The sequence below is a fragment of the Mytilus galloprovincialis genome, chromosome 3 (assembly GCF_965363235.1).
Source record: "Mytilus galloprovincialis chromosome 3, xbMytGall1.hap1.1, whole genome shotgun sequence".
NCBI lineage: Eukaryota > Metazoa > Mollusca > Bivalvia > Mytilida > Mytilidae > Mytilus > Mytilus galloprovincialis.
The window spans coordinates 61,940,269-61,968,222 of NC_134840.1; the positions used below are offsets into that span (position 1 = coordinate 61,940,269).

Genomic DNA, 27,954 nt, shown 5'->3' on the forward strand with positions numbered 1-27,954 from the left:
CTGTCGTCGTTAACTTTTTACATTTTTAACTTCTTCTAGAGAACCACTTAATGGAATAAAACCAAACATGGCATGAATGTTCCTTATGAGGTGCTGACCAAGTGTTGTTACTTTGTAGCCGATCCATCATCCAAGATGGCCGCCAGCGGTGGACTTAGTTTAACATAGGACCCTATGGGAAATGCATACAAATGACTTCTTTTAGAGAACCACTGAATGGAATGAAACCAAACATGGCATGAATGTTCCTTATGAGGTGTTGACCAAGTGTTGTTACTTTGTAGCGGATCCATCGTCCAAGATGGCCCCCAGTGGGGACTTAGTTTAACATAGGACCCTATGGAAAATGCATACAAATGACTTCTTTTAGAGAACCACTGAATGGAATGAAACCAAACATGGCGTGAATGTTCCTTATGAGGTGCTGACCAAGTGTTGTTACTTTGTAGCCGATCCATCATCCAAGATGGCTGCCAGTGAGGGACTTAGTTTAACATAGGACCCTATGGGAAATATATACAAATGTCTTCTTTTAGAGAACCACTGAATGGAATCAAAACCAAACATGGCATGAATGTTCCTTATGAGTTGCTGACTAAGTGTTATTACTTTGTAGCCGATCCATCATCCAAGATGGCCACCAGCAGTGGACTTAGTTGAAGATAGGACCCTACAGGAAATGCATACAAATGTCTTCTTTTAGTGAACCACTAAATGGAATGAAACCAAACATAGCATGAATGTTCCTAATGAGATACTGACCAAGTGTTGTTACTTTGTCGCCATTCCAACGTCTAAGATGGCCGCCAGTGGGGGACTTAGACTTAGTTTAACATTGGACCCTATGGAAAATACATACAAGTTTTTTTCTTATAGAGAACCACTGAATGGAATGAAACCAAACATAGCATAAATGTTCCTTATGAGATGCTGACCAAGTGTTGTTACTTTGTAGCCCATCCATCATCCAAGATGGCCACCCGTGGGGGACTTAGTTTAACATAGGACCCTATGGGAAATACATACAAATGTCTTCTTTTAGTGAACCACTGAAAGGAATGAAACCTAACATAGCATGAATATTCCTAATGAGATGCTGACCAAGTGTTGTTACTTTGTTGTCATTGCAACATCCAAGATGGCCGCCAGTGGGGGGGGGACTTAGTTTAACATAGGACCCTATGGGAAATGCATACAAAAGTCTTCTTCTAAAGAACCACTGAGTTGAATGAAATCAAACATAGCATGAATGTTCCTTTCCTTATGAGGTGCTTGCCAAGTGTTGTTACTTTTAGCCAAATTTTATAATTTTTTATATGATTTCAAAAACCCAAGTAAATCAGGTGAGCGATACAGGCTCTTGAGAGCCTCTAGTTAAAAGTGATTGCATTCATTATAGTGATAGGAATATGTCCATAGTTATCAAAGGTAGTGCTGGTACCAGACTTTGATATGTCAGACACAGGTTTCATCTGAGTAAGACTCATCAGTGACGCTCAGATCAAAATTGTTAGAAAGACATCTGGCTTAAAACTTTCGAGCATGATTTTTGTACTCAGACTCAAAAGTCAACCAATCAAATTGCTGGATTTCATGTTCGAGCACGACTTTTGTGCTCCAAGCAATGAGCAAAGTTTTTTGTCTTCAAGGATCTGTCATATAAGAGAGTTTGGATTGGCTTTCTTCCTTTCTGTATTCTTAATTTTTTGGGTGATTTTTTTCTCTATCTTTAAAAAATTTATTTTACTATGAAATTTATCTGTAATTATATGATTTCTTTATTCTGTACATAATCAATTTTTTTTCTGGCATCCATCATTGATCGTTAACTTTTACATAAATCTTCTCTGAAATTACAAAGCCAAATTAAACCAAACATGGCCACAAAACATCATCATGACCATTGGGGTATCTATTTTAGAAAAATATGTCTGATGACAACGCCTGGCAACTAACATTGCCTTCATGGCTGAAAATAGAAAATAGGGATAAAATGCAAGTTTTGTCTTATATATTGAAAACCTTTATGAAAAGAGAAAATCTTTCAAGGCACAAATGTTCAGAATGTTGAGCTACACCAGTTGTCCATATATGTAAAAACTGTCAGAAGACTATATAGGAGTTATTGCCCTTAAATGACAAATTTTACTTTTTTTTTTAGAATTTTGCCTGTTATCTTGAAAACTATGATAGATGGAGAGAAACTTTACATTGCTTTTATGATCAACAAGACAAGTTCTACAAATAAGTCCACATCATCATGGTCGAAATCATCAGTCGCTTCCTTATTAGAGTTATTGCCTTTTGATGATGATTTTTACAAAAAAAAAATTGTCTTTTTTGCCTTATATCTTTAAAATTATTACAGTTCGATAGAAATTAGGATAAGCAAAAATTATCAGATAGTCAATTAGTAAATATATAGAAAAAATTGTTTAATAACTCTTTTTTGGAGTTATTGCCCATTAATGGAGATTTTCACAATTTTTATTTGCGTTTTGCCTTACTAGTATATGTCAAAAATTGTATATGTAATAGATAAATAGACATTTTTAATCACAAAAGTCATATCTACTTACAAAATTAGTAAAGGCAACAGTAGTATACCGCTGTTCAAACTCATAAATCCAGGGACAAAAAACAAAATCGGGGTAACAAACTAAAACTGAGGAAAACGTATTAAATATAAGGGAAGAACAACGACACAACACTACAATGTAACACGCACAGAAACGGACCAAGCATGAGAAAAATCCCACGAGAATAACAAATATAACATCAAAACCAAATACATGAATTTGGGATAGACAAGTACCGTGACACGTCTTATCGCAATGTGTAGTAGACACTCACTTTTTAAAGGAGTGATTTCCCTTAAATGAGAATTTGATTAACTCCCTTTTGAGCAAAACTAAAGACAATAGAGAGACTAAATGATGAGAAATTATATTCTTGTCCATAATATTGGAGTGTCCTTTGTTGAATGAATTCGAGCAATTATTGAATTACTACCAATGGGCTCTTACCTCTGTTCGTGGACTGTTAGTCCCTGGTGGTATCACCAGCCCAGTAGCCAGTAATTATATGCCATGAAAATACGGATGATTTGAATATGCTGTTATAAAATTTATAAATCAATTTGAAGGTGGTTTGGGTGTCTTCCTCCATCTTGGATTTTGAAAAAGATAACAATCTGTCTAGATCTTTATTGAAATGTGCAAATTTCAAGAGTAGTTTGTAATTCAGATTTAAGATTTTTCTTTGCATTAAAGAAAATTTAATGTGTTATCATAATTACGTCTGTATTTTACAAAAAAAAAAACAATTTTGTGTTTGATTTTTTCAACTTTGCCACAAAAGGGGAGGTAACTCAGATATAAGAGAAGATCACTCAAATGAATCATTTTCTATACGGCCGTAAAAATTTTGACGGGACATATTATAGTATACAAATGTCTGACGTCCGTCTGTCTGTCTGTCCGTCTGTCCATCGTCCACATGTCACACTGTAACTCGAGAACCGCTTATCAAAATTTCATGAAACTTTAATAATATGGTTGTTTTTTATGATGGTCAAACAATCTGTATACTTTTTGGTGAAAATAGGATTTAAACTTTTTGAGTTAAGGGACTTCATAACTAAAACAGAGGTGTGTATTTTTCACATGTCAAGCTGTATCTCAGAAACGATTACTGATTATTGCTTTAAACTTCACACACTTCTTAATTATATCAATCCAAAGATCTGTATACTTTTTGGTGATGATTCAAAATCATATTTTAGAGTTATTGAGTTTTTTGTAAAAAGGGAGGGTGTCATATGTTGCGCCATATCTCATAAACGATTTATGATCATTGCTTAAAACTTTACGCACATCTTAGTTATATTAATCTTAAGATCTGTATACTTTTTGGTGATGATTCAAAATTTCATTTTGGAGTAATGGAGTTTTTGTAAAAAAAAAAGAGGGGGGTTTAACATGTTGCATCGCATCTTAAAACCATTAATGACTATTGCCTAAAAGTTTACACACTTCTTAGTTATATCAATCTTTTGGTGATGATTCGAAATTTTTTTTTTACGTTTTTTTTTCACATGTCGTGCTGTATCTCAGAAACTATTTATGATTATTGCATAAAACTTCTCACACAAGACGAAGGGCGTATCATGCGCTCATGGCGCAGCTGTTTATTTATGATAGAATGTTTTGTGAATTTACATATAATATTTAGTTGTGTAGCAAGAAAACAAGTTCTTTGACCTCATTTTTATATTATTTTTTTAAACTGAAATCATATATTTAGAGCTTTCTTCTCATATTCTTTCTTTCAATTCTATGGTGTAGTTTTCTTTTTATCACGCAAAAGTGGATTTTCCATGCATAATCTATAACCCGGTGACCCAAACTTTTGGTTATATTTTTGAAAAAAAAGGGCATGATGTAAACTACATATTGACAAATTATTAAGATTTTACTGATTTTTATTTAGACCCCCATCTACCTTAAATACTGCATCTTCCTCAAGCGTAGTTTGTGCGGGTTAAGCTTTACTTATTTTTGTATTGTCAGCTCTTCAATATTTGTAACAGTTTTTGGACTTTCATAACATTTATAATTGTCGAAATGTGCATCTCAAGTCCGAGATCTAAATCAAAGAGCTGATAGCTCTGAGGTGGAAGAAGGTGAATAAAAGGTAATTTGAATTACCATAAAAGCAGCCTCACTAAGTCATGCTGCTTTGTTCCATTTATTGTTTTTGAGATACGGAGGGACATATATGAACCCCCCCCCTCTTTTTTACTTCAAAAAAACTAAATATCACTAAAATAAAATTTTGAATCAAAACCAAAAAGTATACAGATCTTTAGATTAATATAACAAAGAAGTGTGTAAAGTTTTACGCAATAATCATAAATTGTTTTTGAGATACGGCGTGACATGCAAAAAAAAAACCCCTTTTTTTACAAAATACTATATAACTGAAGAAGTTTTTTTTTGAATCATCACCAAATGTATACAGATGTTTAGATTAATATAACAAAGAAGTGTGTAAAGTTTTAAGCAAAAAAAAAAAAAAAAAAAAGAGAAGAAGAAGAAGAAGAAGAAGAAGAAGAAGAAGAAGAAGAAGAAGAAGAAGAAGAAGAGTTTGTTTGCACTTGCAGTTTTTAAATCCTATATTTATTAAAATAAATCAAAATCAAATGTCCTGCAATATTTATGTGAATTATTATCTTCCATCCATAGTTTTATCTTTACTTGTTTAGAAAACAAATTAATATCCATTTAAACCATTATTTACATTTTCACACAGGTAAACTAATTTGGCTATAAATAGATCAAAGCATGTCTGTGTAGAATCTCTAATCTAAAATCGTAATTGTTATAATTTTATTTCTTTAAATAATCAAATTTAAATTTATGAAAATAATCATGATTGATAAAATAGAATTGCATAAAGTTTACGTTTTCAGACTATTTATGTTTAGGTCATGGTTCTAGAGGCTTCTTCACATATTTGTAAACAAACCAATATGGCCGCCACACGTGATTACCTTTGCAATTGTGAAACAAATATTTCTGACAAAAGTCAGATTTCTTTTGTTAAAAGGGATATAAATTTATATTGCAATAAACTATTTAGAAGGAGGTACATTCAGTTTAGATTATATTTCTTCTTCTATGAGCATTTAGAGTTTAACCAAATTCTCCCAACAGCAACGTACTGCTCTTGTCAACTGAGTCTTGAATAATAAATAGATTCAAACCATTTGAAGTAGAAATTCACATGACAAATGAAAACAATGAATAAAGACAACAATTTAATGAGAAATAGATCCTTTCTATTTATTAAAAACAAAATCTTCTTGTCTGCAAATTCGTAACTTCAAGGGCGAACAATTGAACAGGGCGAGTTGTCCCGATACCAAATTCACGCATGCGTACGTCAAATATCTACAGAAAAACATCCGGTTACAAGTAAACAAATAACGTTCATGTAGATGAGATGAAATCACCTCTCAGCATTGTTTATATAACACATATGCTAATCATTGATTGGTCAGTTACATGTTGTGATGTCACTACAGATCTGAGAATAATTTACATATTAAATAAAAGGGTATATATTTACGATAGTGATTGTTTTTCAATCCTAATTTACAAATTAAATGATTCAGATGCTTAATCATGTGTAAAAATCGGTGTCAGGAATCAAAAGTTGTTATGAAATTGCAATACACAGAAACGAATGCGGCATACGGAGAATTCAAAGATTTTAAAGTCGGCACCATTGACCTTCAGAAGACTTGAAGTCTTCTTCCACCAAAAATAGCTTTGTTACTGATTCCAATCATAGATGCACTGACGTAAATAAATGCAACAGTAGTATACCTCTGTTCGAAAGTCATACATGTAAACCGAGAGAAACACATCACCTATAAGAGGAAAACAGCAGAAACACTAAAGTGCAACAAAAAACCAAACGACAATGTAACATACACGGAAACGAACTATAATTACAACTGCCATTTTCCAGACTTTCCATGACATTCTAAGAAAAATAGTTGGTTGAACCTGGTTTTGTGGCTAGCGAATTCAAACCTCGCACCTTCTATGGTAATGCTAAATATAACACTACAATTTCAACAGTACACATAAATGCAAAATTTGAAAATTGTTGTTTGTTTGGGTTGTTCACACAATTTTGCTAATGTAAAGGAACTATAAACCACTGTCGTACAAGTAGGAGGTCTAGCTAGCTATAGACCCAGGTCTAACTCGCCATTTTCTGTGCCCATGCATAAAATGTAATCAAAATCCTGGGGAAACCCAAACCTTATCACTTCTTTTAATATACACAAAATATAGTGCATTGATCTTAACATTCTATACATCCTATCCATGTACATTTTCTCACATTTATCAATGAAGAATATGCTCAGATATTTAAGTTACAAGATTATGTTATACTTGTCAAGAAATTTACATAACTTGTCTAAAAAAGGTGTTGGAATCTTATATCTAATCTAAAAATATCAATGATGTCATTATAGTAATGTAATCTTTAAAATTGGAGCTATCTTCCTTAGTTTGTCCATAGTTGTAGTTAAATCAATTTAGTTTGTCCATAGTTGTAGTTAAATCAATTACAACCAAAGGCCAAATCAAATAAAATCGAAAATCATTGAAAATCGAATTTTCCGATAGTTATGCCCATAAAGTTGAGGTATTTTCACAAATACGGCTCAGTGTGACCTACTGGAAAATTTATTTTTGTATTCATATGAAGCGGTAACTTCAGAACCTTCTAAAAGACAAAAAGAAAATTTGTGTTGCAAAATTTTATAATTTCACTTTATATAATTTTAGATGTTTTGATAATGTATTGTCCCATAATAATCCACATTTCCGTGATTCCTTACACATGTTACATCTCACAATATCCCACTGAACAAACGACTAAGAATACTTCCGAAAGTCTGCATCATACGAGATTTTTTTATCGATATTGACGCATTTTGACTGAATTGGTTTTTAGATATAAGAAGATGTGGTTTGAGTTCATATGAGACAACTCTCCTTCCAAGTCAAAATTTATAAAACTAAACCATTATAGGTCAAAGTACTGTCTTCAACATGCACGGAGCGACGAACAGCTAGCAAGCTATAAAGGGCACCAAAAAATTACTAGTGTAAAACCATTCAAACGGGAAAACCAATGGTTTAATCTATATACATGTATATATATATAAAAACAAGAAACAGAAACACTTATATTTTTTTATAAACCACATCAACAAACGACAACTATAGCTACTGAACATCCGTGAGATTCCTGACTTAGGAGAGGTACAAACATTGCATGACTTGCATGACCGTGCAATGAAGACGCTTACCTAGTATCGCTCTGTTTGGAGTTCTTTGTATGTTCTTTGAATTCTTCCTTTTCACCCGTAGTGATAAAAGGTTTGCGTTATTTTTTATTTGTAATATTTATTGAGCAATTTATTATTTTGTATACTACATAATGCTGCTCTTGTTGCACACAATATGTGCCTGAGTGTATTAATAAACTTGTCTTGTCTTGTCTTGTCTTGTCTTGTCTTGTAACTATTCTCGCAGGTTATTGTTTTACTCTGATTTGCATTCTTAGCGGATTAATGATATTGGAACATTGATAAACTATGCTGTTACCTAAAATTCAGCCGTGCTAATTCTATCATGTATTTCTGTTGATAACCTTTATCGGAAATGATCCACCCGAGTGTCATGTATTCTTATGCTGATATATGACCTCATATATGAGTTGTATTGGATGTTTTTAATTTATTTGATAACTCATATAGGAATTTAAGCAATGTCACCATTGTCATGAGAACCGGTGTTGGTTTCTTTTGCATATTAATCATGAGTTTTTTGTGTTAGGCATGGTATAACCCTTTTGTATTTCAGGCATTGATTGAAAGTATTCTTTTTTCCATGTTGCATTCGTAACTTAAATCCCGTCCCCTTTTCACTGAATTTGACCTTCTGAGTATCGGTTTTGTATTAACAAGAGCATCACTATAGATGCTACATGTGGAGCAGAATCCTCGTATCCTTTTTGAGCACCTGAGTTCCCCAGTTTTGTTTGTGGTTTGTGTTCTTCAGTCTTTAGTTTCCTACGTTATTTTTTGTGTACTGTTGTTTGTCTCTTGGTTTTTTTTTTTCATTTTTATTTTCTACTTATGAGTTTGAATGTCCCTTTTGGTATATTTTGCCTCTCTTATGCAGAAGGTATTCGATCATGTAGTCCATTGTTTGTGTTCAGGGTTGGCAAAGTATTACCCAACCGGGAAAACCCAGGTGGGAAAACCCGGGTTTTCTCGGGCTGGGCAATACTCCCTGAAATGGGTATTATTGTCTAGATGTTAGACGAAATGTTAATTAATGTATGTAATAACAATGATAATGATAATTGTAATGATTTATTGTTCTCATCCTGCCTGGAACTAAATGTATTTGATTTTTATAGAATGAAGATAATTACACCTATCTGAACTTTTTTAATGTTTCATTTTATTATGTAAAAATGTTTTTCTGTTACAAATCATGATGTATTGTTCTATGTGTACATGCTATGCTGCCCATCTAGGGCCCTTGATTGGAATAATAAAATATTCTTATTCTTATTCCCTTATTACTGGGCAATACTGGGCAATATGATTTTGTAAGCTTATATCAACACAAAAGAGTAAAGACTTGTGGTAGTTTCATAGTGTTATAGCTAAATATATACATTTTATACAGATAACCATTGAGAGTCATTGCTAGAAGATTGAAAATTCAATTTCATTCTCTTCTCCACTAATTCTATGTAGGCAGAATACAAGATTTGCACATTTTAGGATACTTTACCTTATTAATTTCCTAGCATTGTTTCAATAATTCAAACTTTGCAAAAAAACATTTTATTGCAGTGTGGAAAATTCAAATAGATTGAAATACAATCATATTGCTAAATAAACACCCCACAGGATCATGTCACCAACACATGTCACTTATAGAAATGAAAAGGGTGATTATTGTTATATAAACATATCTGTGTTCTAATCTGAATAATAACTTTCTAATTAATGATGTAGATCTACATAGATATTATTTAAAAGGACTTTTTCTTACATGCAATTGTTAATTTATATTTGAAATAAATGAATTATTTGGCTTTAAATGAATGTTAACAGTTTAACCAATCTGGTAATAGATTTTAAGGATAATTATTGAGAGGGCTTTTTTCTATTTATATCTGTCTAATGTGTCTTTATGTTCACTTGTTTCAGTCAGAGTTGCTAGAATAATACATTTTTTCGACGCACTGGTCAACTCCACCATAGCGAATGACATGACTTTGATAATCAGTGAATTCCAGAGAAAAAATATCTTTATAAGTAAAGAACTGGTGCATGAAAATTAAATACTAGAGTACACGGGAAATGGTAAAGTTCACGATCGAAGTCTAGTCTCATTAATCATTTTACAAAAAAAAAGTCCGAGCAAAAAAGGGGGGCGTACGACCTCTACGACCCCTCTGGATTCCGCCACTGTTTTTTATTACTTTCTTGTGAGTTGTTTTCATTCAAGTCAAATGTCAGTGGCGGATCCAGAAATTTTCATAAGTGCATGGGGGCCCACTGACTGCCTAAGAGGGGGCCCGCTCCGGTCACACTTTAGTGATTCCCTATAAAAGCAACCAAATTTTTACGTTTTAATAATTACAACAGTTTTAGTTTTAAATTATTTGCTGAAAATTTGTAACTTTTTTATAACTGGACTTCACTATTGTTTCTAGCTGTGCACTTCGTTCCATATATATATTTGATATGTTCTTGTCAACATGCTTTTTATAAAGCTAATACATGTGTGCCTATTTACAGCATATATATATATATATATCAGGTTTTATTTCCCGCCATTTACTTCTTATCTACCATGACCTAATGTCCCATGACTGAATTTCTTTGCTGGCCGCAACAATGATCAAGAAAGCAATTACGGCTGTTATTGGGTTACTGATAATTCAGTTTATTGTAAAATTTCTGTAAGAATTTAAATGCGTACAAACTCTGCTTAGGTAATGGTCAGATCTGACCACAATGTTTATCAGATTGCTGTATACCTACTGTTAACACTGTGTTTGTTGTCTCCCTTTTCACATATTTGTATAAAAATGTACAAAAATGTTGATGTGTGTCTATACGATATCTTTAATATCGTTTAATAAGATTACAGTGTTGTTTCAGTAAATGCAATTTAGACAGCAACCATTTGATTTTCTGGGGGGGGGGGGGCTATGCTTTTTTTTCTGTACAAACTTTTTTTTTTCGCCTGCGTCGAAAAACAATCTATTTTTTTCACGACAAGTCGAAAACAATTTTTTTCTTTCAATTTTAGCATTACATATATAGTGGCAGCTGAGGGTGAAACAAACAATTTTCTTTTCTCAGAATCAAAAACAAATTATTTTTTTCTCCAAAAACTGGAAACAAACTATTTTTTCCAAAAAAAACCATAGCCCCCCAGAAAATCAAATGGTTGCTGCCTTAGACAACACTATTATTAAATCATGAAAAGAAGCATTCAATTATCAATGGATAGTCAACCTTCTTATTTATAAAAACAACAAAAAAACAAGTAGTTTAGTAAGTGTAAATTCTCCAGAGATGGTGTGGAGGGATTTAAAAAATGAATTTGACATTTATATCTCAACGAAACAGTGTAATCATAATAGCATTTGAGATCAAGGCCGTAGCTAGGGTCTTTTAAATAGTGAGGCAAGATCCTTTCGCTGATTGGAGCGAGGCGAAAAAATTTGGCAGGGGGTCTGGGGGCCGCAGTCAAGGTCCACAGAAGCGCTGGGTAAATGGCAGACATGGGGTAATTGAAATATGTAATTGTAATTGACTGTAATTAATTACAATTTATCATGTAATTGAATGTAATGTGTAATTGAGCATTTTTCAATTACATGTAATTGAATGTAATTAATTACATAGCCAAAATTGCCTGTAATTGACAATTACTTTTCAATTACAAGTCAATTACATTTGAAATTTTGGATCAAAAGATTAAATCTTGTGTTTTCTCAAAAAATTATTAAAAGCAATAATCTTAACAAATGTTGTAAGCTGACAAAGAAAAGCCTTCACAGTATACTTTCTGTATTAACACAACCATGGTAGATTCTTCATTTTGTATTGAATGATAAAAAAAATGTAGACACATGCCATAATTTTAAAAGAAACCACTAGGAAGTCACTGTCTTGACCTTAATTAGTAGATTTAGATAGATATTTTAAGACATTGATTTAACATAATTAACTTTATTCAAGGACTTAAATAACCAATAAATATAACCTCTGGCTATTTGTTTTATTACAAACTATATAATGATTGTTTTTATAACAGTTATGTTAAACAGATATAAGGCTAATTAGAGAGAGATAAATATACCCCTAGGGCCTATAGGTACATGTTTAAATTCTTGAAGGGATAATGCATATGACAAAATCTCACTTGCAAAATTTGTTCACTATATATATGAATGTTGAAAGAAAACATTTTATCAGATTTAAAAATGAGCTCCAAGAGTGTACTGGAACATTTTACTGTTCCTGATGACTTCCAAAATGGAAATACTTTCAAAGGAAAATGTATGCATTGTGGCACCCTCATTAGTGGAAGTTATAAAGTTACATCCAACTTTGTTACACATATGAAGGTAATACTATATAAGAATTTTAAAAATTAATAAATTCATAATGCTTCTTTTTCATTTCTAATCAGATTTCATTTATCTTATATCCTCTAATAGCTTACATTTAAATTTGGAAAATATTTTGTTTATTAAATTAATTAGTTGTGATTAAAACTAAAGTTTATTTTTGTTTTAAGAAGTCAGATTTCTAAATCACTTATTTAAGATAAATAATTTGAATAAGCTGGGATAAAAATGAAAATCATTTCAAAAAATAAAAAATAGTGCTCTTTTTTTGTATCATTTACAATCAAATAAATTTAAATAAATGTAAAATTTCAATAGGTAAATTAAAACAATTTAATATTTTCAAGATATTAAATAAGGCCTTTTGTAATTTTCAGAGAAAACACAGAGATTTGTACATTCTGCATTCTGAGAATAAAGAAATTCAACCAACATTGACACAATGCATAAAAAAAAGTGTAAAATATTCACCGTCTGATCCAAAACAGTTAGAAATGACAAATGCTCTTATAATGTTCATAGCTGGGGATCTTTTACCACTCTCTATTGTCGAAAGTGAAGAATTTAAAAAAGACCCTCTTTTGTATTGGCATAGTAACTGTCAACGTTTACCACGTCTAGCTAAGTTAGCAGTGCAATATTTAGCTATTCCAGCCACATCTGCACCAGTTGAACGCTTATTTAGCACTGCTGGAAAAACATTTAGGCCGGAAAGGTGCAGACTGGCTGATGGAACATTTGAAAAGCTGATGATGGTCAAATGTAATGGGAAAATGCTTAAATAAGTTATATGACACAATACAAAAATGTATATACTAGTTGAACACTGTCTAATTGTTATAACTATAGAGCAATGTATAATACTTATGTACATATCATAGAATAAATGCATGTTTTCAATGTTTTATCTTAAATTTCCTTTCAAATGTAATTGAAGTAATTAATTACATTTGCCAAGTAATTGGAATGTAATTAATTACATTGGTAAAAAAAGTCAAATGTAATGTGTAATTTAATTGAAGATTTTGTAATTGTAATTGAATGTAATTAATTACTTTCAAATGTAATTGACCCCATGTCTGGTAAATGGTGCAAAATTCTGCTATCTGGGCGTTCCCTGGGCCATTATTAGTGATATCGATCATATGGGTTTCATGTGCCATAAAAGTGATAAAACATTTTTTTCTTGAAAAGGGAGTGGGGGGTATTTTTACTTATGTGTAAAATGAATAAATTGGAACCTCTTTATCTGGTAAATTATATATGAGGTACTGTTTACAAATGCGCGGTTATGTGCATTTTTATTTCATATGTAGATATTATCGGCAATTATGGCAAATAGAAAAACTGTCAGAGAAAAAAGATCAATAAAATAAAGACAAGACTCGTGGTTACTTCTTCAGTCTACGAAGTCCTGAAAAGGATCTTACAACAAACGCTGGTGACAGGCATTGTCAACAGTAGCACAAATATCCGTCTGATATTTGGATAAAAGTCTTGATGTGCTTGTTTCAAAGAAGATTTGAGTGAACCTGGTAATTTGGCCTTAGGGATGTCAGAAAATTTAACCTTCCACCTTGTCACTTCTTGTTCCCATGTATTTACATCTGGCAGATCCGAGGAATAAACTTAAAGCAATTCGTCTTGTATGGTATCATTTAGATTTGCCAATTTTGATGGAACCAAGTTTTGGCCTAACATCATCTGACGTTGGTCATGTGGAAAACGTCTCTCCATCTCGGCCAACTGTATCGCTTTCCCCATTCTTTTGAGTATTTACGTGCCTTAGTAGTCGGATAAGCAATCAATTAATTTACCAGGCTATATACAATGATTGCAATCAAATAACGCACCCGTCGTCTTTAAGGATTAGTTTTGGTCATCGCTCATAATTTGGATATATAAATGATTTTTTTTTAAACATCAATACCATACTTGGTCATTTTTTTAGTGAGGCATTTGCCTCACTTGCCTCAATGGATGCTATGGCCTTGGAGTTCATTAGATGTAGTTTTTAAACAATAGATAAGGTACATGAACAGAATCAAAATATGCACATGATGCACATAATTTATTATACTTAAAAAAACATCCTCATAAATATTTTTTTTTTCAGACTTAAGCTTGAGCTTTTTAAGCATGTGTATAACCATACACCAGGACCCTGCAGAATTGTTCCTGGAGAAGGTAATGTACTTATCGAATTGATCTATTTATCAAATTGATATGCAAAATCATTGTTCTATTTTCAAAAATTTGCTTCAGCAAAAAGGAGGCCAACATGCAAGTACCTGAGTATTTTGGTAAATGGAAATCTTCATACGGATCCTTGATTTTGTTTAAAAACTTTGGTGCAACTTTTAATGATTGAGGACCTTCATTCATTAAATCTTTAATAAACTTCTGTCAAATACATTATTGTGTACTAATTTAGTTTAAAGGGTTTTAGGTAGGTGTGTAAAAAAAGTAAATGAACAAAAATGAGGTTCTGGATCAACTCCAGCATAACATTTTTATATTAACTTATCAAAATATGTTAACTTACCCCCTGCTTGAGCTATACTTTTATGATTGATCTTGTCTGGAACTTGAGCAAAGAACTAAAACACTTTTAGTTACAGATTAAAGTAAATTTATGTCTTCAAAAAATTATTTATAATACAGTTATCCTGAATATACAATCAAAATCATTATACATGTTATACACTTCTTTCCTATTATTCTGGTCTCTGAAATTGGATATTTTGCCCTATTTAAAAAATCACCTTTAATATATTTTTACTTATTACATTTGATTACAGGAATTGGATATGAGGACATGGAGACATTACCTAATGGTATAACACTTATTACATCAGTAAGTATAGAATTGCTCTGAGTTATTGCCCTTGGTTTAAATGGATTACAGGTATTGGATATGAGGACATGGGGACATTACCTAATGGTATAACACTTATTACATCAGTAAGTATAGTATTGCCCTGAGTTATTGCCCTTGTTTCACATTGATTACAGGAATTGGATATGAGGACATGGAGACATTACCTAACGGTTTAACTCTTATAACATCAGTAAGTATAGTATTGCTCTGAGTTATTGCCCTTGGTTTAAATGGTTACAGGTATTGGATATGAGGACATGGAGACATTACCTAATGGTATAACAATTATTACATCAGTAGGTATAGTATTGCCCTGAGTTATTGCCCTTGTTTCACATTGATTACAGGAATTGGGTATGAGGACATGGAGACATTACCTAATGGTATAACAATTATAACATCAGTAGGTATAGTATTGCTCTGAGTTATTGCCCTTGTTTCACATTGATTACAGGAATTGGGTATGAGGACATGGAGACATTACCTAATGGTATAACAATTATTACATCAGTAGGTATAGTATTGCTCTGAGTTATTGCCCTTGTTTCACATTGATTACAGGAATTGGGTATGAGGACATGGAGACATTACCTAATGGTATAACAATTATTACATCAGTAGGTATAGTATTGCCCTGAGTTATTGCCCTTGTTTCACATTGATTACAGGAATTGGGTATGAGGACATGGAAACATTACCTAATGGTATAACACTTATAACATCAGTATGTATAGTATTGCTCTGAGTTATTGCCCTTGGTTATTATATGAAATAAGACATGGAGACATTACCTAATGGTATAACACTTATTACATCAGTAGGTATAGTATTGCCCTGAGTTATTGCCCTTGGTTATTATATGAAATAAGACATGGAGACATTACCTAATGGTATAACACTTATTCTAATACAATTATTTTGTAACAATTGTTCTGATTGGATAACAGCAAGCGTAAAATTCTCTATCTCCTTGTCTGTAACTAAGGAAGCCGACATTTTGAATTTCGGAATGTATTAACATGTTATTTCTACAATAATAAACAAAAAACTCACTTGTTGCGTCTAAAAATCTTCTTTTTATCAAATTTTATTACATTCTGAAGCGGCACAGAAGCCAGAAAACGGCCGGTGTTTATGTTTGACGCCGGAAGCATACCTATGACGTCACCTAGTGTAGGGACCAAAGAACATAACATCTTTTCGCGGAATTTTCTTTAATGAACATTTTACACTGAAATAATGATTGAAATTTAATTATAAACCTGTTTTGCATTAGAATAGAGATAACTGTATTGTATTTGAAGCTTTGCTGACGTCCATCGGTAGTTTTACTGTCGCAAATACCCTTTTACCTGTCTCCGCTCCGCGTCGCCAGGTAAACTAAATTTGCGACAGTAAAACTACCGATGGACGTCCTTAAAGCTTCAAATACAATACAGTTATCTCTTAATTACATCAGTAGGTATAGTATTGCTCTGAGTTATTGCCCTTGGTTATTATATGAAATAAGACATGGAGACATTACCTAATGGTATAACACTTATAACATCAGTATGTATAGTATTGCTCTGAGTTATTGCACTTGGTTATTATATGAAATAAGACATGGAGACATTACCTAATGGTATAAGTATAGATTATAACATGGCCTTTTCCATATTGGCCCTGGTATCATCCCGAGACTCCCATATCGGCCTCGAGGCTTTAGCCGAGGTCCGATATGGGTCGAGGGATGATACCAGGACCAATATGGAAAAGACTTGTTATAATCTATTTATCACATATCTAAGTTCTGCAGAATAGAGACACAAAGTTCAATTATTACAATTTAATAAAACATAACAGGTAAAATTTTAAATTTTGTATCACAAAAGTGTCGTTAAGGACGCAATGACGTGACGTCATTTGGAATCAGGGCACAATATCAATATCGTCTTTTTTGCCCTGGGCAATTTTGAGGTTATTGCATATGCAAAACCCAACGTATTCGTAACAAATATGTGATAACACTTATTACATCAGTAAGTATAGTATTGTCCTTAGTTATTGCCCTTGGTTAACATAGATCGATACAGGAATTGGATATGAGGACATGGAGATATAACCTAATGGTATATGAGTTATTGCCCTTGTTTCACATTGATTGATTACAGGAATTGGATATGAGGACATGGAGACATTACCTAATGGTTTAACACTTATAACATCAGTATGTATAGTATTGCTCTGAGTTATTGCCCTTGGTTATTATATGAAATAAGACATGGAGACATTACCTAATGGTATAACACTTATTACATCAGTAAGTATAGTATTGTCCTAAGTTATTGCCCTTGGTTAACATAGATCGATACAGGAATTGGATATGAGGACATGGAGATATTACCTAACGGTATATGAGTTATTGCTCTTGTTTCACATTGATTGATTACAGGAATTGGATATGAGGACATGGAGACATTACCTAATGGTTTAACACTTAATATGAGGCAGGCATTACCTCTGAAAGGGGACGAATGCTGTATGAATTATTTTTTCTTAACTTCAAAATCTGTTTTATAAAAGAAACGGAAATACTGTAACGTTTCCGATTTTTAGCTCTGTTGTTAGGGATTGTACTTGTGACTTTAAGTAATGATGTCATGTTCAATGTAAACAAAGAAACGCGATATCAGGTAACGTTTATCCATATCAAAGACAGAAAATTATTAAAAATTAAATTGGTATTTTTTCTTGAGTTCCTATATATATTTTACTAGACTTCTCAGAGTCTCATGACAAAGAGACTCACTCATGGAAAAATGAAGTAGATTTCTGCATTCTGTGCAAATTCCAGAATTAAAAAAAGTGACAAAAAAGAGTGAACGATTTTGAGTTCATTAGTACATGTAGTACAAAGTAAAAAAGTAAAAATACCAGGTACATGTTTGACATAGAATTTTTTAAATTGGACTCAGTGTAAAAAGGCAAAATCAAAATTGATTAAGTTTAAAATTTGAGAAAACTAAAGGAGAAGGTATAAGTTGGTGTCTTTTTGATGTTGGAATATATTTATTTCATTAAGAAATTGCTATTTAGGTATGAAATACTCGCTCTTCATTAATAATACCTCTGTTTTTCAGGGCCTTGTTATGCCAGGAGCTTCTTCTACAGTTTCTGAACACCGTAAGAAGCACAATGGAAAAGGAAGAATATATTTGTTTGATTTTAATCAACCAGATAAAGGCATAGAAGAACTAAAAATTGTAGGAGACCAGTTTAATCACTCTGATTTTGGTCCTCATGGCATAAGTTTGTGGAAAGACAAAGGTAAACTTTGTAAACATCTAAGTCGTAGATTTGTCGTTTAATCTAGTGGTAGAGTCTGATTTAACTGCTATACTTCTCAATTAATTACTTCTGGCACTGCACTTATTTAACATGTTTAAGTAACATGTCAGAAGAAAACTTATAAATGTGCATTATAAAGTCATAAAAGTCTGACATTTTACCAAATTGTAAATGGCTTAAGAATTGTCACAGAAACTGACGGTGTCTACATTAAGGGCTGAAAACTTGTTTTTGCTAAGAAATAGGGCTTTAATTGTCAAATTCAAATGGGTCCATGTTCATCGTTTCAAGGTCAGTTGTTTCTGGTATTAATAGTAATAGATGTGCTTTATCATGTGGTATAAATGCATATAATGTGATATTAATTTGGGTAGTTAAAAATAAAAAGTGATTTTAGCAAAATTTCTCAGAAATTAACAACTATAGGTCACCGTACGGTCATCAACAATGAGTAAAGCTCATACTGCATAGTCAGCTATAAAAGGCCCTGAAATGACAATGCAAAACAATTCAAATGAGAATACTATATTAAACTACCTAATTTATGTACAAAAAAATGAATGAAAAACAAATATGTTAACACATAAACAAACGACAACCACTGAATTACAGGTTCCTGACTTAGGACAGGCACATACATACAGAATGTGGCGGGGTTAAATATGTTAGCGGTTAGCAAGGTTTACCTCAAAATATTTATATCATTTATGTATTTTAAGATAAAGTAACAGTTATGGTGGTAAATCATGGATCAGCAGTAGATACTATAGAAAAGTTCCTGTTTATAGCTAAAGATAAACAACTGAAGCATTTACACACTTACAGAGACCCAACTATACATATGTAAGTATTTTTTACCACTTTTAAGATAAAAATAGTTCAAGTATTAAATTCAGTTACAATCATTATTATTAGGGATAAGGGCATTATTTACAGTGACATGTGTCTGAGGGGTTAAAAATCCACTAGCCCTACGAACCTCAGGCAATCAAAACTTTGTCATCAGTATGCCTGATGGACTGGTAAAAAAATTTGTTGGCGTTATCAAAATATTAATAGAAAATCCTTCCCTCCATCCCTTCAAAGATTGCGTTAATAAGTGTTAAATTTGCTTTTATTCACCACAATAAAAAAGGAAACCAATTTTCCTGTAAGTGCTGAATAAATGCAACTTTTCATGCAAATATACCTATTTACTTCAAAACTTTATAGAAATGAAGTCATGATTTCGAATTAATTGGTGATGCCCTTCTGCTACATTAAAATATCCAAACTTCAAGTTGCTGTGAATTATATTTCAATTTAAATGTATACATTAGATTATGGTATATATATCCTTTCACTGAACTAGCAAAAATGACTAGTATACATTTTTAGCTCACCTGGCCCAAAGGGCCAAATGAGCTTTTCTTATCACTTTGGGTCTGTCGTTCGTCATCGTAGTTGTCGTCCATCGTTAGGTTTTACAAAAATCTTTTCCTCTGAAACTACTGGACCAAATTAAACCAAACTTGGCAATAATCATCATTGGGGTATGTAGTTTTTTAAAAATGTGTGGCGTGACCAGGCCAACCGACCAAGATGGTCACCATGGCTAAAAATAGAACATAGGGGTAAAATGTAGATTTTGGCTTATAACTCTGAAACCAAAGCATTTAGAGCAAATCTGATATGGGGTAAAATTGTTTATTAAGTAGTTATCTATCTGCATTGAAATTTTCAGACCAATCTGACAACCGGTTGATGGGTTGCTGCCCCTGAATTGGCAATTTTAAGGAAATTATACTGTTTGTTGGCTTTTATCTTGAATATTATTATAGAAAGAGATAAACTTCAAACATCAATAATGCTCAGCAAAGTAAGATCTACAAATAAGTTAATATGACTAAAATGGTCAATTGACCCCTTAAGGAGTTATTGCACTTTATAGTCATTTTTTACCAATTTTTCCTAAACTTTTTCTAATCCTTTACAAAAATCTTCTCTAAAACTACTGATCCAAATTTAACCATACTTAGTCATAATCATCATTTAGGTATCTCATTTAAAAAATGTGTGCAGTGACCCTGCAAAACAACCAAGATGGCCGCCATGGCTAAAAATAGAACATACGGGTAAAATGTAGATTTTGGCTTATAACTCTGAAACTAAAGCATTAAGAGCATTTCAGACAGGGGTTAAATTATTTTGCAAGTCAAGATCTATCTGCCCTGAAATTTTCAGATGAATCTGACAACTGGTTGTTGGGTTGCTGCCCCTGAATTGGAAATTTTTAAGGAAATTTTGCTGTTTTTGGTTTTCTTGAATATCATTATAGATAAAGATAAACTGTAAACAGCAATCATGTTCAGCATAGTAAGATCCACAAATAAGTCATCATGACCAAAAAGGTCAGTTGATCCCTTGAGGAGTTATTGCCCTTTATAGTAAATTTTTAATAATTTTGTAAATTTTGTAAATTTTTGTAAATTTTAACAAAATACTTTCCTCTGTAACTAATGGGACATGTTCATTATAAATTGAGATAATTGTAAGAAGCAAGAATGTTCAGTAAAGTCAGATCTACAAACACATCACATCACCAAAACACAATTTTGTCATGAATCCATCTGTGTCCTTTGTTTAATATGAACATAGACCAAGGTGAGCGACACAGGCTCTTAAGAGCCTCTAGTTGGTTATTATCTTGAATATTATTATGGATGGAGATAAACTGTAAACAGCAATAATGTTCAGCAAAGTAAGATCTACAAATAAGTCAACATGACCAAAATTGTCAGTTGACCCCTTAAGGAGTTATCAGAGGCTGATCCAGGATTTCAAGTTAGGGGGGGCACAAAGTAAAATATTTAGAGTTTTTTTTTAGGTAAAACTATTGAAATGTTCTTCTAAAGGGGTGAAATGTAGATATCTCGAACTATTGTGTGATAAAATTAGAGAGAAATTAAAGTTTCAAGCTGAAACCGCCTTAATCCACACCTGAAAACAATCTACAGATAGACAAGCGGACAAACGGACGCATAGTGAGACAAGACAGATCACAATTGCTCACCTGACCAATATATCTTTCAAACGAAAATTTCTACTTTTACCAGCGATTTTTGATTGTCCTTTCATACTATCTGTTTTTTTACTTTTTTTTTATTTTCGGAGTTCGTACCAGACTTTACTGTATTCGCCACAAACAACTAAAATCAGAATGAGATGCATTCACGCAGTTATATTTATTTTCTTGGGATCCCAAGCATACAGTAATACGGTACAGAATTCGGCTAAATATTTAAGTTGCAAGTGAGAAATAAATATAGACACAGAGATACAAATTAATAAACTAACCTTTCGCTTGAAACAGTATTTCTATCTTTCATTACAGATATTATAAAAGAATCTCACTGTTTTCTTGACCGTGTCATGATGAAATTGTGAAAATGAGTAAGGGATGTTTTGGAACTACGATTATCAAACAAATTGATTATAAAAACCGCAAATACAATGTAACATTTGTTTTTACTTTAACTGCTGAAAACCTATTATGTTTGTCATCAAACGCAGCTCCGCGTTGGACACCTTTTGAAATTATTTATAGAACTTTAATAAAGCGTTGGTCAGTTGATTAGTAATGACGTTGATTCTGTTAAACTGACTGTTTTATATACTTTGAATGTTAAAAAAGATTGAATGGGCTCTTCTGGTACTTAAATATGTTGAAGTCAACCCATGCTTTGCAAATTTTAGGGGGGGGGGGGGCGCACGCCCGCCTGGCTCCCCGCCTAAATCCGCACCTGGTTATGGCCCTGTATAGTAAATTTTTAAACATTTTTCAAAAATTTTAGTATTTAAAAAAAAACATTTCTTCTCTGAAACTACTTGGCCAAATTTAACCAAACTTAGCCACAATCAGCATTGGGGTATCTAGTTTAAAAAATGTGTGGCGTGACCTTGCCAACCAACCAACATGGCCGCCATGGCTAAAAATAGTACATAGGGGTGACATGTAGATTTTGGCTTGTATCTCTTAAACCAAAGCATTTAGAGCAAATCAGACACAGGATTAAATTGTTTATCAGATCAAGATCTATCTGCCCTGAAATTTCAGACAAACCAGACAACCCCTTGTTGGGTTTCTGCCCCCAAATTAGTAATTTTAAATAAAATTTTGCAGTTTTTGGTTATTATCTTGAATATTATTATAGATAGAGATAAACTGTAAACAGCAATCATGTTCAGCAAAGAAAGATCTACAAGTAGAGATAAACTGTAAACAGCAATAATGTTCATAAAAGAAAGATCTACAATTAAGTCAAACATGACCAAAATTTTCAAATGACCCCTTAAGGAGTTATTGCCCTTTATAGTCAATTTTAAACAATATTCATAAATTTTTGTAAATTTTTGTAAATTTTTAGAATTTTTTAGAATTTTTTAAAATATTTTTCACTGTTATTATGGGCCAAGTTCATTATAGATAGAGATAATTGTAGCAACAAGAATGTTCAGTAAAGTAAGATCTACAAACACATCACCATCAGCAAAACACAATTTGTCATGAATTTATCTGTGTCCATTGTTTGATATGCACATAGACCAAGGTGAGCGACACAGGCTCTTGAGAGCCTCTAGTTGTTTAGTGGCAAGCTGAAGCATGCCTCTTGGTGTATTGAAGACCCATTGGTGGACTTCAGTTGTTATCTCATGCTCTTTGGTCGGGTTGATGTCTTTTTGACACATTCCCCATTTCCATTCTCAATTTTATTTAAATTTTATTTCAGGGTGAATGATGTAGCAATGGACAGTGAAAATAGTTTTTACTTCACAAATTATGCTTACTATAAGAGTGGACTTTTTCATGTATTAGAGGCGGTCATACCATTAGCCTATGGAAATCTGATGTATTATGACGGGAAAGCATACCACAAACAAGATGAAGGATTGTTTACCTTAAATGGTCTGGTGTTATCACATGATCAAAAGTAAGAAATACCTGTTTTTTTTTAATTTTGATGATAATACATGTATAAATACTGTTAAATCTGTTTGAAGAAACCACTAAAGGTTGGACATACCACTACAGAGAGATAACTCTGTCAAAATCAGATGAATGTATTGATCACAATCTATTGTTAAGGAAGTATTGAGCTACTGATTGATCAAAACTAGTCTTTGTCAAACTGCTATGTATCCAGGAAACATTAATTAATAAAGTGTGTGGTTCAAGTTTTTAGTTTTTTTTTATATTTTAAATTAAAGGATCAAGTTAATATTTTGTCAAAACTTTGTCAAAACTTAAAAACTTTGTCAAAACTTTGTCAAAACTCAACAAGCCAAATTAGTTTTAGTCAAAGTATTTGGTACCACCTTAAGGCAGAACAAAAAAATGGTTTCATAAGACAAGTGGTCTTTTAATACTGTGAGTGAGCTTAGATTTATATTTAAGGCACTGCAGAGAGGGGACCTGAAGTTAATGTTATTACAATAACACATGATTTTGCTCAATACAGGTGGTCTCTTAAGCAGGTTTGACTATAATTCTCCTGGATAATAGATTAGAATTATCAAGTGATGTAACTGTATCAATAAAGAGTATAAGAAACAGTTACAGGGGAGGTTATGATGTTGCTAACATAAAATGATATTTTTGCAACGTCAAACAGATATATCCGGAAAAGATGCATTTTCAACTGGTTTTTTTTTATGATTCAAAATGATTAAACTTGAAAACATTTTCCAAATTTGTTTTTCTTTTAGGTATTTGTACACAGGAGAAACAATCCCTCAGAAATTTCATACTTTTACAAGACAGAAGAATGGAACACTTAGTAGATACCAGGTACTAGATTCTTTCAGATTGGTCACATGATCAATGACTTTCAGATTGGTCAAATGATCAATGACTTATCTGAATATAATGATATTATTGACCGTTTGTTCACATGATCAATGACTTATCTGTTAGCTATTATTTGTGTGTTTCTCTGTACTATATGTTCTCCTATTTATTTGTATTGTTGTCCTAACATGTAATGTTGTCATTTTAATGTTATATTTAACATTGCCATAAAAGCGGGAGATTTAGCATGCCATAAAACCAGGTTCAACCCACCATTTTTTTTTTTTTTATTAAAATGTCCTGTACCAAGTCAGGAAAATGGCCATTTTTATATTATAGTTCGTTTCTGTGTGTGTTACATTTTAATGTTGTTTTTCTGTCAATTATATTTGATGTGTTTCCCTCAGCGTTAGTTTGTAACCCGGATTTGTTCTTTTCTCAATCGATTTATGAATTTCGAACAGCAGTATACTACTGTTGCCTTTATTTATCTGAATATAATGATATTGTACACTGTTTGTCACCTTGAGTTGTACAACATTTTAAATATGAATGATTTTTTTACATGGTTTGAAAAAAATACATTTTCTAGGATTTTATTCATATTTGGCATTTGACACAAGAAGTCATATTTCTGTAGGTATAGATATCCATAAAAAATGTAAGTAAAATAAATAGATGCAAAATATTGATTTCAATTGCCCTGAAGAAATTGTTCTTGTCAACTTCAGTTTAATATATATAGTGTTCACAGGGTATTTTAACTTTTAAAACCACATGGTTAGGTTGATGGGGACAGACCAAATGAAAGTTTTAAAATTCCAAACACCTGTCTGTGGATCCCTCTATTCCTACAATATCATGTTCAAGTTTTGGTTTAAGTTATATTGTTACAGTCACACCAGTTTAAACTATGAGTGGGGCATGGTGTTCCCTTGGATATTTATTCTTGTTTAGAAATACATCAAAACTGATGAATGTGAATGAATTAATGTGTCTGCATATGCATTATTTCTTGAATATATTATAAATGTTTTGTTTTCAGGAATTTAACGTTAAAACAGCAATTGACAACCCAACTTTAGATAAAGATGGCAATGTTCTATTTGGTACTCATCCAATAATATGGCAAGTTATGGGACATACGGATAACCCAGAAACACCAGCTCCTTCACAGGTAGTATTAAGTGTGTTGAAAGTCACTGAAATACTTTTAATACCTGGAAATCACTTGCGCAAAACAACATGAAAAATCAGAACAAGTCTGAATAGCCTATAATGTTCAGGAAATACTGTGATGTGAAATAAAGAGGAAGTAACTTAAATATCAATCAGATATTTTAACCAAAGAACACACAATACTTAAATACAACATGCAGTCTAAAATAAGTCAAGTGTCTTTACAAAACCAGCTCTTTTAATTACCATGAGATTAGATAAGAAAGACCAATATTACAAAAACCAAAGCTATTTTACAAATGAAAATCACAGACCATTAATCTTGGGGATAGTCAATATATTTCAATCATTTGAAAAATTGTATGAATTCACTGTTTAATCACTTTCTTAATGCCTTATATACACAATATATTTGTACTGAATAATCCAAGTAATGATTAATTTATTCAGGTAATTAAACTTCACATGAAAGATGGTGCTGTGACTAAGATGACAGAAGTTTTTGCTGATGATGGTCATACATTGTATGGATCATCAGTGGCCTCCTTGTATAATGACGCCATGTTAGTAGGAACAGTGCTCCACAAGTTAATGTATTGTGAAGTACGTTGGATTGATTGAGTGTGGTGTTTTATTTATACATGCAACTCATGAATAAAAAGTAGGTCTAGTGTGACAAGATTATTTAAAAAGTAATTCCCTTTTCTAACTGAAATGTTCAGTATTTGCAAAAGCATTAGTAGAATAAAGTATAGGACATGATTTGCAAAAGCTTAGAACGTCTTTATTAAACAATATACTTTGATATATCCCATTTTTAATTAAGTATCTGGAAATCCTTGCTGACCTTTTATAAAGAACAGCAGCTGTCTGTTAAATACTGAGTTAGATTCAAGTGTACTGCTGGTTTATTAAGTATAAGCTTGTTTTTTGCTAGTTAATCATTTATTTTATGAACAACTAGAACTAATTTTACTTTTATGTCTATTGTTTTTCAGCTTTGAACATAAACCCTCACTTTACAGACACCTATTTTCAAGGGTTGGGTACCATTTTTCGTTTGCAAATAAGGGTTTTGATGAAGATGTGCTGATTTATTGAACATGGAAAGAAAGTAGTGGGTGCAGCTCGGTTTGCTAGGAGTACATGTTCTTGTTTCAGTGCTAATTAAATTAATACTTACGTTTAATCAATGTACATAAATAATAGTTTACAAGTTTTTGATTATATGCTGTATTAGTTTACATTAAAATATATAATATATAAAATTAATGAAATATCCAATTTATAACAGAGGGTGTTTGTTTTGATCTAATCATAGTTAAGGAACCTTACAAAGAAAGGAAATACAAATTGAGGAATGAAAAAGACATAATTCTATTGTAGTGACATTAGCTTAATAACTTATCTTGGCAGCCAAAGGATACTATCCAGTTCTGTTCCTAGACAAGGTGAGCTGATTGTAACCATTGCCTACCATAGATGTATCCTGCTCTTGTGGCATTATTTTATTACTTTTCTTTTTCTTATATGTTGCTTATTTTTTTGTATAGTAATACATAAAAAGTTTTTTTTATGGATGTAGAGTTAGATGTTTTTAATGAGTTTGTACACTACATTTCGATTTAAGTTTTTTACAGATTGTTTTTAATTATATAAATTGCCATGACACAAGTAATTGTTTTCCTTTATGTGTTTGTTTTAAATATTTAGTAATTTTGTGTTTTAAAGCAATAATCAGGGATTGTTTAGTTAGTGAATACATATTTCTAAATCACATTATTAAACATGATTGTTATGTTAGTGAATACATATTTCTAAATCACATTATTAAACATGATTGTTATGTTAGTGAATACATATTTCTTCAATCACATTATTTAAACATGATTATGATGTAATATAATGAAAGTTATGCAGGAATTCATATCTAAAAAAAATAAAAGCATAATCATTTTTATTGTTATTGGGTTGATAAATGAAAGGCTTTGATTGTCTAAGAATTATCTGAAAAATGTTGCTCCATTTTAATACAAGTCAGTTATTCTCATCTGACCTTCATACTGCAAAAATCTGATTCAGTTTCCAGGATAACATTATGCAGGAAAGATTGTCAAAATTTCATATGAACTTTTGTTGTGAGTACAAGTCCATCTGAACTTTCTCAAATTTCTATGACCTTGTATCTTGTGCTCATGTTCATAAGTTCTTTCTTTGTTAGGATTGGATATATTCCTAAGTATATATGCAAGACAAATATATGATATTCGTTTTAGTAAGTATATGTCCATCTGAATTCTGACACATTTCTCACGACCTTAACCTTGACCTTTGCTTTATTTTCATGTTTCTGGGAGCAGGTGAAGTATTCAGGATTAAGTCTGTTCCACAGTTTATTTACAAGACGGGTATGAGATTTTTATACATAAATTGGTTAGTGAGTTTATGATCTAAATCTTCAAAAATTCCTGACCTC

At 32.1% G+C, this 27,954-nt stretch overlaps 1 protein-coding gene and 1 long non-coding RNA gene across 11 annotated transcripts; both read left to right on the forward strand.

Moving 5' to 3' along the window:
• Positions 1-10,458: 10,458 nt before the first annotated feature.
• On the forward strand, positions 10,459-27,438 carry LOC143068569 (serum paraoxonase/arylesterase 1-like). 10 transcript variants are annotated; one of them, XM_076242743.1, is made up of 10 exons: positions 10,459-10,578; positions 14,378-14,448; positions 15,063-15,118; positions 18,265-18,451; positions 19,192-19,315; positions 23,242-23,442; positions 24,218-24,299; positions 25,345-25,476; positions 25,929-26,139; positions 26,477-27,438. In XM_076242743.1, the coding sequence occupies exons 1-9, from the start codon at positions 10,514-10,516 to the stop codon at positions 26,097-26,099; spliced, it is 1,089 nt and encodes a 362-aa protein (XP_076098858.1). In that variant the 5' UTR covers positions 10,459-10,513; the 3' UTR covers positions 26,100-26,139; positions 26,477-27,438. The 10 variants fall into 10 exon arrangements, with proteins under 10 accessions (XP_076098858.1, XP_076098852.1, XP_076098857.1 ...); XM_076242737.1 differs by having other exon boundaries at positions 25,929-27,438; XM_076242742.1 differs by lacking the exon at positions 15,063-15,118 and adding an exon at positions 15,383-15,438 and having other exon boundaries at positions 25,929-27,438.
• On the forward strand, positions 11,500-13,165 carry LOC143068564 (uncharacterized). Its single transcript, XR_012976197.1, has 2 exons — positions 11,500-12,258; positions 12,639-13,165. It is a non-coding gene; the product is annotated as an uncharacterized LOC143068564 (long non-coding RNA).
• Positions 27,439-27,954: the final 516 nt, after the last annotated feature.